This window comes from Cryptotermes secundus, unplaced genomic scaffold, assembly GCF_002891405.2.
Source record: "Cryptotermes secundus unplaced genomic scaffold, Csec_1.0 scaffold1115, whole genome shotgun sequence".
NCBI classification, from domain to species: domain Eukaryota; kingdom Metazoa; phylum Arthropoda; class Insecta; order Blattodea; family Kalotermitidae; genus Cryptotermes; species Cryptotermes secundus.
This window is the reverse complement of record NW_019733848.1, coordinates 750,449-765,744: the sequence shown is the minus strand read 5'-3', so window position 1 is coordinate 765,744 and position 15,296 is coordinate 750,449. Positions and strand designations below refer to the sequence as shown.

General features: G+C 39.2%; 1 protein-coding gene across 1 annotated transcript in view; it reads left to right on the top strand.

The window, feature by feature from the left end:
- The window catches only part of LOC111868302, an 86,764-nt gene that overhangs the window by 46,560 nt on the left and 24,908 nt on the right, over positions 1–15,296 (top strand). Inside the window, exons 10-15 of the mRNA XM_023858840.2 lie at positions 2,096–2,469; positions 4,818–4,942; positions 5,115–5,275; positions 5,493–5,671; positions 9,987–10,126; positions 13,431–13,667. Coding sequence (XP_023714608.1) covers positions 2,096–2,469; positions 4,818–4,942; positions 5,115–5,275; positions 5,493–5,671; positions 9,987–10,126; positions 13,431–13,667 — 1,216 coding nt within the window. The remainder of the gene's footprint in view (positions 1–2,095; positions 2,470–4,817; positions 4,943–5,114; positions 5,276–5,492; positions 5,672–9,986; positions 10,127–13,430; positions 13,668–15,296) is intronic.

The following is a 15,296-nucleotide window of genomic DNA, read 5'->3' as shown; positions in this document are numbered from 1 at the left end:
ATTATTATTATTATTATTATTATTATTATTATTATTGTTGTTGTATACTGCTCTATTTGAAACTCGAATTGTTCTTCGCTGTCATATTGTGGCTTTGTTTGTGTGCTTCTGTTTCTGTATCTTTGTTCATGCTCACTTTGTAATTAATGCAGACTATCATATTTTGTATTGTTTTTTTTATTATTTTTGTATATTTCTATCTCTTCATGCTAACTTTGTAATTGGCCTCTGTGCTGTTAAGATTGCACATAAATAAACATAATTTGAATTGAATTGAATTATTGCTGTTATTGTTGTTCAGTTGGCTGTACTCTAAATTTACAGGGCAGAAGGTATATGCTGAGGGTAAATATAAATAATAATCACATTACCAAAAATTAACACTGCTATGAATTTCTATAATAAATATTAGGTTTATATGTTACATTTAGTTTAAATTATGTAATTAGACCACAATATACAGAGATGTCAAGTACAAGCAAAGGGTTAGAAATGTACATTTTGAATATGTTTTATTATACTGAATGATATGGATTCAGTCAATTATATACCAAACTTTTATATATGTGGGGCAATCCAAAAGTTTCCAAAATTTGAATTTTGCGCGCGAATGGTTATGAGTACATCGAAATACCTCTAGGTGTCTCCTCACACATCCTTCTTGAATCAGTGTGGCAAGCGGCGTCGAGTTGAGTGGTTGGGTTTATTGTTGGTGAACGTATTTCCATTGTTGTGTTTCCATGAGTTTGCGGTTTTGCGATGGCTGACCTGAGAGAGCAGCGTGTCTGTATTAAGTTTTGTTTCAAACTTGGTAAAACCACTGCAGAAACGCACCAAATGTTGAAGCAAGCTTTTGGTGAAAACAGTTTAGGCCAGACACAAACTTACGACTGGTATAAGAGTTTTAAAAATAGCCGAATATCGACTGATGATGACTATCGTTCAGGACGGCTGTCAAAGGGTAAAACACCAGAAAATGTCTCGAAAGTTAGGGACCTGATTCTGCAAGATCGTAGACTGACCATCCAAGACCTCTGTAACACCTTGGGACTAAGTTATGGAACATGTGAACGAATTTTGTCAGAGGAACTGAACACGAGGTTTGCAGCGAAGTTTGTGCCACAACTGCTGCAAAATGAACAGAAGCAGCATCGCTTGAAAGTCTGCAGGGAACTTCACCAACAGCTCCAAATTTTCTTTCGAAGGTTGTCACTGGTGATGAAAGTTGGATTTATGGCTAAGACCCTGAAAGCAAGCAGCAATCATCGCAATGGAAGAGCCCTTCTTCACCTCGGCCAAAAAAACTCGACAAGTCAAAAGCAACATTAAGTCCATGTTGATCTGTTTTTTGATATTGACGGGATTGTTCATACGGAGTTCGTCCCTCCTGGTCAGTCAATAAAGAATTCTATCGCGATGTTCTAAGGCGTTTGAGGGAGAACATGAGGAGAAAACGTCAAGAGAAGTGGTGCACAAATGACTGGGTACTCCACCATGACAGTGCATGACCGCATACGGCTTACATTGTGCAGGAATTTTTGGCTAAAAACAAGATGACAGTTGTTCCCCACCCATCATACTCACCAGACTTAGCTCCATGTGACTTCTTTCTCTTCCCCAAGATGAAAATCAAGTTGAAGGGGCGAAGTTTGATACAGTTGAGGAAATTCAAGCGGAAATGCAGACGGTACTAAACACCATAACAAAGAAAGACTTCCAGGATGCATTTGAAAAGTGGCAGAAATGCTGGGATTGGTGTATGCGCTCCCAAGGGGACTACTTTGAAGGTGATGGTGCAGAATAAGATCTAGGTAAGATGTAATAGTTTTTATTAACATATTTCGGGAACTTTTGGATTGCCCCACGTATTTATGCAGTTACTGTGTTTCTGAACATTATCCATCATCCCGTTTTTATTGAAAACACACAATGTTTTGAAGACTGGATTTTGTTTCTGTCTTCAGGTGGAACCTACTCAGTTGGGCCCAATCATTAGAGCTAACCTCTATTTCCTGCTGTAAGAGTTTGCAGACAGTTGCAAACTTTTGAAATGAAGAATTTGCAAATAATGTTTGTTCCCTTCTTTTGTGTTCAGGTGCAGGAGGTGGCAGTTATGGTGCCAGTGGGGGCTATGGAGGAAGTGCAGGGTATGGTGGGCCTGGGTTCGGAGGTGGGGGCAGTGGCTATAATGCATATGGTGGCCCACAAGGAACAGGAGGGGGTGGATATCCAGGAGGTAGCTATGGAGCATATGGTGGGAGTGGCTCTGTTGGTTTTGGAGGGGGAGGGGGAGGAGGAGGATATGGAGGAAGTAGTGGCTATGGTAGCACTGGCCATGGTGGATATGGTGGATCAGGATACGGGAGTGGTGCAGGCGGTCCATATGGAGGAGATGGCTTCTATGGTGGAGGACCAGGGGGTCCAGGAAAACCTTTCTCAAGATGTGATGAAGGTGACAGCTATAGGCAGGTAAGGAATTAAATGTCACAGTACATTTTATCATATTTGACAGTTACTTTGTTAGGAAAATAAATTCAAAGTATTTATGTATACCTTACCGCCAACTTCAGCCGATTGTCTAGAAAATGTGGGAACCTCAAGATCTCACAACCCTATGGGCCTCCACAGCCTGTTACAGGGATAGCTTTACTTTTACTTTTACAGTCCAGTATTCTCAGTCTATAACTAGACGTTTCCTGGCAACGGCTCCAACAATGGCTACTCCTGTGCCTCTAGCTCAAGTCACCTCTTCACAGACTCCCATACATATCTGACTAAGCTCTAACCTGCAGGCCACGCCATAGCTCAAGTGGTTAGTCACTGGTTTTCTACCATGGTGGCCCAGGTTCAAACCCGAGTCTGGTCAAGTGGGATTTGTGGTGGACAAAGTGGTGCTGGGACAGGTTTTCTCCAAGTACTTCAGTTTCCCCTGCCATTCTTCATTCCACCAATTGCTCCACAATCACCCTCACCTATCATCTGGGGCTGGTACAATAGGCCAGAAGTGGCCGCAGTACAAGGGACTTAGTCCCACCCCACTAACAATAAAAAGAAAAACATAGTGGCCTGAAGCCAGAATAATGGTGCCAGAAAAAATTGTCTGCTGCTAGGTAACAGCTAAGCAATCAAGCATTGCTAGGCAATAAATAGACACGCAACAGTAGGGGAATTCTTGGAAGCAGCGCTTTCTGTTAAGTTTGCCCCAAGGACCAGTAGGGCTTTATGTAAGGATAGACATATGCCCCTTGAGGCTTATCTTACTTTGAATGGATGGAATATCCCCCCCCTTTTTTTTGTATTGCTAGTGGGGTGGGACTAAGTCCCTTGTACTGCAGCCACTTCTGGCCTATTGTAACAGCCCCAGATGATAGGTGACAGTGATTGTGGAGCAATAGGTGGAATGAAGATTGGCAAGGGAAACTGAGGTCCTCAGAGAAAACCTGCCCCAGCGCCACTTTGTCCACCACAAATCCCACTTGACCAGACCCAGGATCGAACCCGGGCCGCAGCGGTGGGAATAATATCCCCTTTGTCAATCATGTAAAATATCTCAGTGTCATTTCATGGAGGCTGCATATAGGAATGACTGAAGCCAAGGCCTTGAGAACATTTACTAGACTCTAATTCCTATTCAGAAGTGAGCGTTTAGGCACAAACATTATACTAACCCTCTATAACGGGCCGCGCCATAGCTCAAGTGGTTAGTCACTGGCTTCCCACTGTGTGTGACGTCACATACCCCACTCATCCTGTAACTACGCAATGCTCGGTAAACACCCCTCCCCATTAGGCTGTGATATCATGCAACAAGGGAGTCCATGCAAAGACTGTTGCTAAGCAGTCAGTAAACATGACGTCACACGACAGTGGTAGCTATAACGTGACTCTTTTCTGTGTTGTCAGTGCAGAAGCTACATAAAGAGGAGTATTCGTCAGTATAGAACCAAAAAAAGAGTTACTAGTATTGAGTATGACTATTGAGTATGAGTATTCAGTATGAGTTGAAGTCCAGCAGCTACCAGTTGCTGTTGAGTTGTGTTGAGTGAATGGAAGTCAATACAGCAGGAGCAGTCATTGTGATACTGCCGATGGCAGTAATTGTGAAATTGTGAACTGCGTAAGTGTAAGAGCGAGTGTGCAATAAATTCGCTAGATCCAAAATGGCGTGAAGTTATTTGTCACATTACAAACACCTGACACGTGACAATATATATATTGTAGCGTGCTTTGTTACTGAAGACGTCGTTCAGATTGTTAATTGGTTTATTTAACAACCTACAAGTCGTAGCTACAAATACTTATGACACTGTTACAGGTTTACACACATTACACACCCTACTCACAAATCTCTTCACACTATCTTCAGTACAACACATGTTCCATTCTTCTTTCCGTGACTGCTGCTATATTTCAACCGCTCTGACAAATGCTAGACTTTCACTGCCCTGCTTAGGCATTCCAGTGTCCTTATAAACCTTCAGCCGGACAGCAGAAAATGCAACTTACTTCCCTGTTGTGTAATCACCATGTTTACCAGTTGCCTAGCAACAGTCGCTGCATGGGCTTGCCTGTTGCTTGATGTTTCAGCCTAGTGGAGATGGGTGTTTACCAAGCCTTGCGTAATGACGGAAGGAGTGGGGGTATGTGACGTCACTCGGCGAAACACAGAGTTCACATGACTCCTACTTCCTGTTGCGCCATCCACGTCACACTATATATGTGTGCGTGTGTGTTTAAATTATAGAATTCTGCCATTAAATATATTTTCCACATTGTTTATGGTATAGATGACCCATGTGAATGTATTGTTGTTTCAGGTGGGCGTCCGCCTCCGGATGAGAAGGCCATTTGTTCGGCGCTTCATGTCTGTTCCATCATTGCGTCTCTGTGAACAAGAGTGTGCAGATTCTAGGGAATTTGTCTGCCGATCTTTCAATTACAGGTAATTTGAACCTTAATTGTATGTTATAATTTGGTAATAAATACATAAGACGAAAATCTTGCACCTGATTAAAATCAGTACTAATTAAAGTCATAACTGTATTCTGTAGTCAGGAAAGACTATTTTAGTATATACTAAATTGTGTATCATAAATTTGTATCAATTATTCAAGAGCTTATGCAGTTCCATATGGATCTGAGAGAGAAAACTGCGAGCTGAGTGATCGAGATTCTCGTGATTTGGACATCAACAATCCGTCTTATTTTGAGACCACAGGAGATTATGACTTCTATGAGAGATTTGGAGGCCGTAGTGGAGGGGACTGTCTGGATGGTGAGAACGTCACAGCTTCAGTTGTTTCATGTTCATTAGTGTGTAAAGCATCCACTAATTACATGTTTAAATTAATTTAAAAGTTGCCCAAAAAGGTTATGTAACTAATTATGATATGGAATTACACAGCCATGCTAATTCTCTTAATGGGTAGTCGCTAAATGGCTTTAAATCTTTCATGTCACATCTACTCATTCAAGATTGCAAATACTTTCAGTGAGCCAGTCATGCAATGAAGACGGAATGGAGTTCACTTTGCGTACTCCAGAGGGCTTCATTGGGCGGATATACACATATGGATATTATGACCGCTGCTTTTTCCGTGGAAATGGAGGCACAGCTAATGTACTGAGAATAAGTGGTGCACAAGGCTACCCTGAATGTGGTACACAAAGGGTATGTGGTGATTTATGTCTGCACTATATCATTTAACCAGATACAGTATACTCTTGGTTATCTTACTGGTGAAGAGAGAGAGATGCATGATCCAAGTTTTGGATGTGATTGGGAAACCATGGTGATTGCTGAATATAGAAATTCAGAAATGTACACATGGCTTCTTGATTGTCCAATCATTTTGAATACTGTAAAACTTGTGGCAAAAGTGTGCTGAACATAAAATGTGTGTTTGAGTTTTCTCTATAACTTTTGTTCAAAACACTTTACGTCAGTAAGTATTTAGTGAGTTAGCTCCATGTGCTTGCAGAAATGATGCGTGCAAGTCATCATATAAAATGGTCTGAATTTTACAATCTAAATTAAAGTTGAAGCAACTTAACAATTTTTCATGAAACTCTCCAGTATTAAATTTAGGGCAAAATATTACGTTCTAAGATCCATGAGCTAATTACTTCTATTTGGCATAAGGAAAAATTGTCTGATCAGTGGAAGGACTCTATTATTGTACCAGTTCACAAGAAGGGTGATAAAACTGACTGTAGTAATTATCGGGGATATCACTGCTGTCAACTTCATACAAAATTTTATCCAATATAATTCTCTCAAGGTTAAGTCCATATATAGATGAAATTATTGGGGATCATCAGTGTGGGTTTGACCAACAGATCAACTACAGAGCAGATCTTTTGCGTTTGTCAAATATTGGAGAAAAAAATTGGAGTACAGTGAGAACGCCTATGATTCAGTTAGGAGGGAAGTATTGTACAATATTCTGGTAGAGTTTGGAATACCCATGAAGCTAGTTGGGTTGATTAAAATGTGTTTAAATGAAAAGTATAGTAAAGTCTGTGTAGGTAAACTGTAGGTCTGATAAATTTCCTATCCAGAATGGTCTAAAACAAGGAGATGCTTTGTCGCCACTCCTTTTCAACTTTGCTTTAGAATATGCCATTAGGAAGGTCCAGGGAAACCAGGTGGGACTGAAATTAAATGAGACACATCAGCTGTTGGCCTGTACCGATGATGTGAATCTACTGGGTGATAATGTAGAAACCATAAAGAAAAACACACAAACCTTAATTGACAGTTCAGATATTTGGGAACAATGATAACAGATCGAAACCTGATTCAGGAGGAAATTAAGAGGAGATTGAACTTTTGTCTTCTCATCTGCTATCCAAAAACATAAAAATTAGAATATACAAAACCATAATTTTGCCTGTGGTTCTGTATGGGTGTGAAACTTCGTCTCTGACATTAAGGGAGGAACATAGACTGAGGGTGTTTGAGAACAGGGTGTTGAGGAGAATATTTGGACTGAAGAGAGATGAAGTGACAGGAGGTTGGAGAAAACTGCATAATGAGGAGCTTCATAACTTGTACTCTTCTCCAAGTATAATTAGAGTGATCAAGTCAAGGAGGATGAGGTGGGCAGGGCATGTAGCACGAATGGGGAAGATGAGGAATGCATATAAGATATTGGTGGAAAGCCAGAAGGAAAGAGACCACTGGAAAGACCAAGGCATAGGTGGGTGGACAATATTGAAATGGATCTTAAGAGTGATAGAATGGGATGGTATGGATTGGATTGATGTGGCTCAGGATAGGAACCAGTGGAGGGCCCTTGTGAACACAGTAATGAACCTTTGGGTTCCATAAAATGCTGGGATTTTCTTGAGTAGCTGCAGAATTGGCGGCTCCTCCAGAAGGGCTCAGCTCCATGAGTAAGTAAGTCTGTCTGCCAGTGGTTCTGAAGTTGTATCATGCACATAGACAGTTGAGCTGAGTTGCAAATGAGCCTAAGAAGGTGCAAGGATGAGCTACCAACCCGACAAACTCTTATGTCGATAGTTCTGAGTATACTGTAAATTGCTTTTCTTTATGCATCTAAGTATTTTTCAAAAAGTGAAATGTGTGTTACATCTAGGTTAATGTGATGGGTTTCTCAGACAGACCTACAATTTGAACAAGTCAGCAGATAAACATAAAGAGACTCAGTACTCTTATGAGATTCCTCGATTTCTTGCTCAGAATCCACATTGTCTAATGTATTAACACTTTGTGGACCGCACACCCTTTAAAAGGTTTTTCGCTATTAAACATGGCGGACCGTTCACGTGTTAACAGGTTTTTAAAACATGATAAGTTGCAACACACTATACATCTCTCTGGCTCCACCTAGCTAGCATGTAGCTGCTTGCAGCTGCGTTATAAGGCTCTGGAATGTCTGCTGACCAATCAGTTACTAGACCTCACTGTAACTCTATGCCCCTGCAAAGGAAAATAAATGCCTTTATTTCTTCAAGCTTTACGTAGCAAGCTGTCAGTCAGTAGTTCAATATGGATCAAAGACCAAAGCGGTTGACACCCAAGCAATTTCTTGGAGAACAAGAAATATCTGACTTCTTCTCCGATGAGCTGACTACCTTGTGAGTCTGCTAGTGATAGCGACTCACAATCTGATAGTGAGTGTGGCAGGGGCGAACAAAAAATTGTGACCACAGACAGTGAAAGTGAAAGTGACCGTAGCTCCGACGAATGTGCGGGTAGCAACATTGCGGGGACAGCCACATGGGGAAAAGTAGACAAAACGCCTGCTTTGGGACAGTTTACTGGAAATCCAGGGGTGAAGCAAATTCCATCGGACCCAACGCAAGTGTCTGAAGTAGCGGAACTGTTTTTTGGAGATAGTTTCTTTGACATGCTATGTCAGGAAACTAACAGATACTATCTCCAACACCGTGAACATTATGACAGAAGTTATAAGGCGTTGAAGTGGGTGGATGTCACTTCAGCAGAAATGAGAAAAGTTTTCGCAATTATCTTTCTAATGGGCCATACAAGGAGGGATAATCTGAAAGAGTATTGGTCAACAGATCCATTTTTAGAAATTCCAATTTTCGGCAAACTAATGAGCTGTAAGAAATTTGAGCAAATTTGGTGGTGTTTGCATTTCAATGATAATGAACTGCAACCACAATCAACAAGCTGCCTTTTCAAAATTCAGCCCTTATTGAACTTTTTCGTTCAGAAATTTCAGACAGTTTATAATCCAAACAAACAACTGTCTTTGGACGAATCTGTGATTCCTTGGAGGGGAAGGCTTCGTATGCGAACATATAATCCTGGGAAACTTACAAAGTATGGCCTACTTGTTCGTGTAGTTACTGAAAGCACTTCAGGCTATATTGGAAATTTAGAAATTTATTCTGGTGAAGGAAAGAAATTACAAGAAACTATTCTTTCCGTTTTGGAACCCTATCTTGATCAAAATTATCGTGTCTAGCAAGACAATTATTATAACAGTGTGGCAACTGCAGAACACCTATTTTCGAGAAAAGTACGTGTTTGTGGAAGAATTAGGGTGAACAGAGGCCTTCCTCCAGATCTGAAAGAGGAATGTAAATCCCTGAAATGTAGTGAAACCACATTTAGGAGGAAGGGGGATGTTCTTCTTCAGTCCTGGAGGGATACTCTTGTTGTGAATATGATTTCCACAATTCACAATTCGAGCATGGTTGATGTTCAAAGGAGACATGGACAAGTAAAGAAGCCTACTTGTGTTTCTGAGTATAATATGTTCATGAAGGGGGTTGATAGAGCCGATCAGTACTTGGCCTATTATTCTCTTCCACAGAAAACAGTAAAGTGGACAAAGAAAGTTGCCTTGTGGCTTTAAAATTGTGCCATTTTCAATTCATTTTTGGTTTTCAAAAATCTAAACCCTCATTCAAAATTGAAATACAAGGCATTTCTGTTGAATGTGGCAAAAGCCTGGCCTACAGACCATATGGTGGCGGAACAACTGGCGGCAGACACAGTCTTAGTATGACCGGGGCCATCTACTCCCATCCCACGCAGGCCTCATTTTGACCCCCCTGGGTGACTCTCGGGTGATATGTGGAAACATACCCTCGCGAAAATTGTGAAGAGTGAACATTTCAAGGGGAAGCAGGCTTCTAGGCAAAGCTGTGTTTGCGCAATTCACAAGAAAGGGAGTAGGACTGCCTACATTTGCAAGTTTTGTGTAATGCCACTTCACAGAGGGGAATGTTTCGAGAAATATCACACCCTCAAGCACTTCTAGAAGCATTGGTAAGTGTTCTCAAAAAATTTTAGTTCATAAAATTAATTAGGAGATTTTATATTAATTTTTAAAGTGAACAGTGCACAAGTTAGGGTAGTAGGTATAGAAATGTCAGTCCGCAGGGTGATTTAAATATTTAAATTGCCGGTCCGCAAAGTGTTAAATTTATACACTGCATTCAAGCTGCATAAGTATTAATGTGATGTGCTTTTTCTGTTCATGCAGTATGGCGATACCATGACCAACATTGTAGTGGTGCAGTTTAGTGATTATGTGCAGACTGGAAGGGACAAGCGATACAATTTGACATGCTTGTTCCGAGGACCAGGGGAAGCTGTAGTTACGTCAGGATATATTGGTGCAGGGTGAGTCACCACTTTTGAGTGATGAGCTTTATATTGCCTGTAATCACCATCTCTGAGAGTCTAATAGTGGAACATTTTACTCAAACATTGAAGCAGTATGTAAGGGGGCTCCTCCTTCAAATCCCTTAGGTTCCCACTGATGCTGGGAAAATTGAAGACAGCCCCAAAGGAGGGAAAAAATCCCACGTACTACCACCAGGATTTGAATCAGTTGTGCCACCCCTTCAGCTTCCTACTCACAAAATACCAGAAAAATCGGTGCATTCACATAGCATGGTTTCAGTTAACTGAAACAGTTCAGATCATTCTGTTGGAATTTTCTATAACTGAGTTTCCCAGCTAAGTCTGTAGGTGCTAGTAGATTTTGAACTGACACTGTGAAATTAATTACTCCTAACCATATGCTATTTCAGTTGCTTATAATTGTGCATCTTTTATTGCAAATCCAATTAAATGTGTACTGTCCTGCCAGAGGCAACATCACAGACCTGGGTTCAGAAGGTTCCAAAAATGCGAATTTACATTAATTTGCTATAGGAAGTGGTGTATGTACAGAAGAAGAATCCTTAAAACAAATTCACACCTTTAAAGAGATTCACATGAAAAAAAAGGTAATTTATTTTTTAAAAGTTGAAAACGTAATAATGCAGATGAACTGAATATACAGCAGATCAGTTTAAAAGCCACCACTGAACAGGTGAACTGTCGGATTGTTTTGCTTTGCTCTTATTCCATCCTACATGTTCTTACCTGTTATGGAATCATCTTCAGGACCATAATTTCTAGAATAGTATAAAAACAATTTAGTAGAATATTATTTGCTATTATAACTATTTATAATATATTCATTGAAAGTTGTAGTCTTTGATTAACACATAATCATGCTCTTTGTCGCATTTAGATTCACATGTCCACTTAACTCCCATATTAATAAATATCAATTAGCTGTCATTTAAATCAGCATTCATTTTGTATTTAATTATTTTATTAAAAATTAAAGTATTTTATAAGATTAAACTTTACAAAAATTTTCTATAATGTCCTCTTTCTCTTGATTTTTTTAATATTAACTGTATTGTGTTCCATGAAGTGTCCATTAGGATATAATATGATTACATGTTAGTTACCAGACATCGGGTTTGGATCAATAATTGGATTTTTTGAACACTTATAGCTGATAACTACAGAGAACTGTAACAGTTCCACAGATCTATACACTCTACAAATCACTACTGCAAACAGGACAGCTTCCATGTCTTCAATAGGCATTGTTAGTTAACGGTTTCCATCAGTGCAGGTTCTCTCGTTTTGGTGCTCACGTCCTCCTCACTGGATGATGGCTGGCTTGTAATATGCTCTCAACTCCAACTCATGGCATCACTAACCATCACTATCTACTTGCTAGCTGGCTGGCTGACTTTCACTGGCTGTCCACTACCTGTCCACTGCTACTGATGGCAGCTTGTAGCCATGATTGGCTATCACTGGCTATCAACTACCTGTCCACTGCTACTGATGGCAACTGGCTGAGTTGCCTCAACAGCTCTGCTTATATATCCTCAGCACAAACCACACAGAAAACTCTGTTCTCACCAGTTCCTTATTGAGCCATTCCCATGCAATGGACAACGTTTAAGTAGTCTTGTCGCAATATGAAGATGTAACGTACTTCAGACTCAAGAGATTCTGACAAATAACATGCAAAGCAAGAGCAGATTTCCAGCTGACATCGCAATGGAGAGGTTGTGGGACACTTTAAACTGTAGTAAATATCAACAAAACATCAATCAAAAAATTATATTAAGTAAAGAGAATAAAATCCCACAATTTGTAATGTTATAAAATGCTTTAATATTGTGACACAGAGAATGGAAGAGGCAGCTATTGCTAGGCAATGGCACAATAAACACTGGTGTAACAATGGAAGTACCACTGGAAATGGTATTTTCTGTGTGGTCTGCCACAACAACTACGTCACCCAATAATAGAAGAAATGTTGGAAGCAGTGTTTTCTGTGGGGTCCTCCCTGAGGCTATATCTGGAGAACCTAAGCTCATGGTTAGCAGTTGAGTCAAGTTAAGAGGCAGGCAGTCTAGACAGTCCCAGTCTGAGGAGGGAGGCCAGCGGCAGAGCAGTACAGTCTTGAGTCAGTGGTTAGAGATTGCCATAAGAGCATGAGGTATAACCATTGTTAGAAGACTGTGACAAGGCAACAACTAGTGTGAATTATAGAGATTTGTGTAGCATTACAATTACTTGTAATTACGAGTTGTAAGTTTGCAGTAAATCCAATTATGAATCCAAGCCCTGTGCCTCATCACTTAACACATGACAATATTTAATGAAAATTTAACTGCGACATGAATGCTGATTTGGCAGCTAACTGATATACATGTACATGCATATGAGACTAGGAAGTAAAGTGGACATGTGAACCTAAATATTAACTAGGACAGACTTATGCATTTATGAGCCAATAAAACTCTTAACAAACAAGTTTTAAATACTTTTAATATTGAATAATATTGTAATAAATTATTTTCTGTGCTCTACTAGAAATGATTATCCTGAGGATGAACACAACTTCTTTATTAAAACCTTCACAACACAACTATATCAATGTCAGTGCCTAGTTTGGTTATTAATAGCCGTCATCAGGCAAATACATGGCTAACATATATGCACCACTGAACTGCAGTATTAATAAAATTGGATACAATAATATTAATATATTAACATACTTGATGTAAAAATACAATAAATTAGATATATAAAAAAACAAAAGTTATAGTATAAAACAAGAATGAAATTCTTCAATTGATGCTTTATGTCATTGAGTCAGTCGTCAGTCTTTAATAAAGAAGCTGTATATTATAACACAACAGGATGCATGAAATGAAAATTATAAACTGAGGATGAATCTTTATGAAATCAAAATATGTCAGGTCAGGTACCAATAAAGGGAAGCAATAAACTGACGATATATTTTTCTAATAGTTACAGTTTGCAGCCCTGAAACCATTTAAGTTTAGACATAGCTTTCTATTTACAGAATACTTTTCAATAAATAATATTTCCATATAGATAAGTATGGAGTTAACACCTGGTTTTTATACACGGTGTTTAAATTGGTATACAAATGCAAAAATGTCCAATTTGGAAGCTCACAAATCAAGGGTCTATAGGTTACCTTCAGTGGCTCATGCACCACAGGCTGAAGACCACTGTTTTAAACAAATTTAACCTTGTGTGAATCTAATTTTACAAATGACAGTATTTATAGCAATAATCTGTTTGTTTTTAGAGCTGGCAGTCCCATTCCAATTGAGTACCTCCCAGCTGAAAATTCATTGAGCTCCAGAGTGCGTCTGTTGATCTTGTACCAGGGGCGTCCAACTACAACCATAGCTGTTGGTGACCCTCTGACCTTCCGGCTTGAGGCCCAAGATGGTTATAATTATGTATCAGATATCTTTGCAACAAATGTCATTGCAAGAGATCCTTATTCTGGGCGATCAGTGCAACTCATAGATAGATATGGGTACGTCTTACACAATATTAGCAAATGAATCTTAAAAATATTCCATGTGTAGAGAAATTAATAGAATCAAGGAAAACCTTACCTGAGAACTCCGAAGTTTGTAAAAATGAATTAAGGTTATAGAAGCATAACTAAAAGTGAGAATTCATAACTTGATGAGACTTAATTTGGACTTTCAGCTTCGTGTGCAATTTAATTTTAATATTTTCATTTTATAATTTATCTTGCCAGTCTCTCTGTACAATATTCCTTCATGAAAACTGTGCTTGTGACATCATTCTCTTCATGTTTAGTGCACCCACATGGTTCAGTTCCCTCTGTTTTAGTCCCTGTTCATCCTAGAGTCTGAAAAACTACTGGCAGTAATTTTAGGCAAGGAAATACTGTATTCTGCCACATTTATCATCTTACAACCCTTCAGGACCAACCCTGAATATACTCATGTCTATTGCTTGTTTGATCCTAGTTGATTTTCTAATTCTGATAACCGCACTTTTTGTTGTGTTTCATGTTCCTTGAACATTCATATTTTTACTCCTGTTTGAAGAATGTGAATCAGTAAAGTGACAAGAAAAATTGTGACATACGTGTACATGTAAACCCAAATGTAATAAAGAGAAAAAGGGTCAGATCTAAAGGACGTATCCAAGCTTTAAACATGTGCAGGTGAAAGGGTAAAATGACAAAACCAACAGAATTAGAGTTCAGTTGCAGACAGAAGGTACTGTGTGTTGTATCTTACCTAAATATCTGGAATGTGGTGGATTGGATGAAGCCTTTGGGTTCCATTTCACCATGGAATTTGACTAACCGATTAGCGCCTATTCCCTGCGAAGGGAATACACTCTGAGGGACTAGGTGACAAGAGGTGCAGTATTATGCAGTTTCCTCGCACAAGATTAGCACTGTACTGGTAATGAAGTTACCTTCAGTACATCCCCACTACATTTTAAAATTATATGCAGTAACTGTGCTGTTTTTTATGAAGATTATATAATTTAAAGGCACAATAATAATGCAGTAAGTTCTGGCAGTTTGAAGGCTTCTTCATAACATGCATATGTCATAATTAGGGGTTTGGACCAGTCTCTGGACACTTGCATTTGTCTCTTGTTAGATTTGGCAAAATTCTGAAGTGTAATGTATCTTGGGTTTAGTTGGCTGAACATATAATTTAATTATTTCAGATTCTATATAATTGTGTTTCAGTGAAATTCTTACATATTCAAAATTATTTTGACTTTGGCAGGTACTATATACATATTCCTCAGTATGAAGGGGCTGCCACATCACAACTCTACATTATGACACATAGTTTTGAAAATTTCTTGTAGAGCAACATGGTTATGAGTGGTTGTGTTTAAGTATAGCAGTGATAGTTGTGATGGAATTTAAAAATATGTACTGTAATCATGATCTGACTCAGGATAGGGAACAGTGGAGGGCTCTTGTGAACATGGTAATGAACCTTCAGGTTCCATAAAATTCTGGGAAATTTTTGAGTAGCTGCAGAATTGGCAGCTCCTCAAGAAGGGCTCAGCTCCATGAGTAAATAAGTAATCATGAAGTTTGTGTGTTCATCATGACAAGAAGATTAAGTAACTCAGATAATTACACAAAAAAATCCTT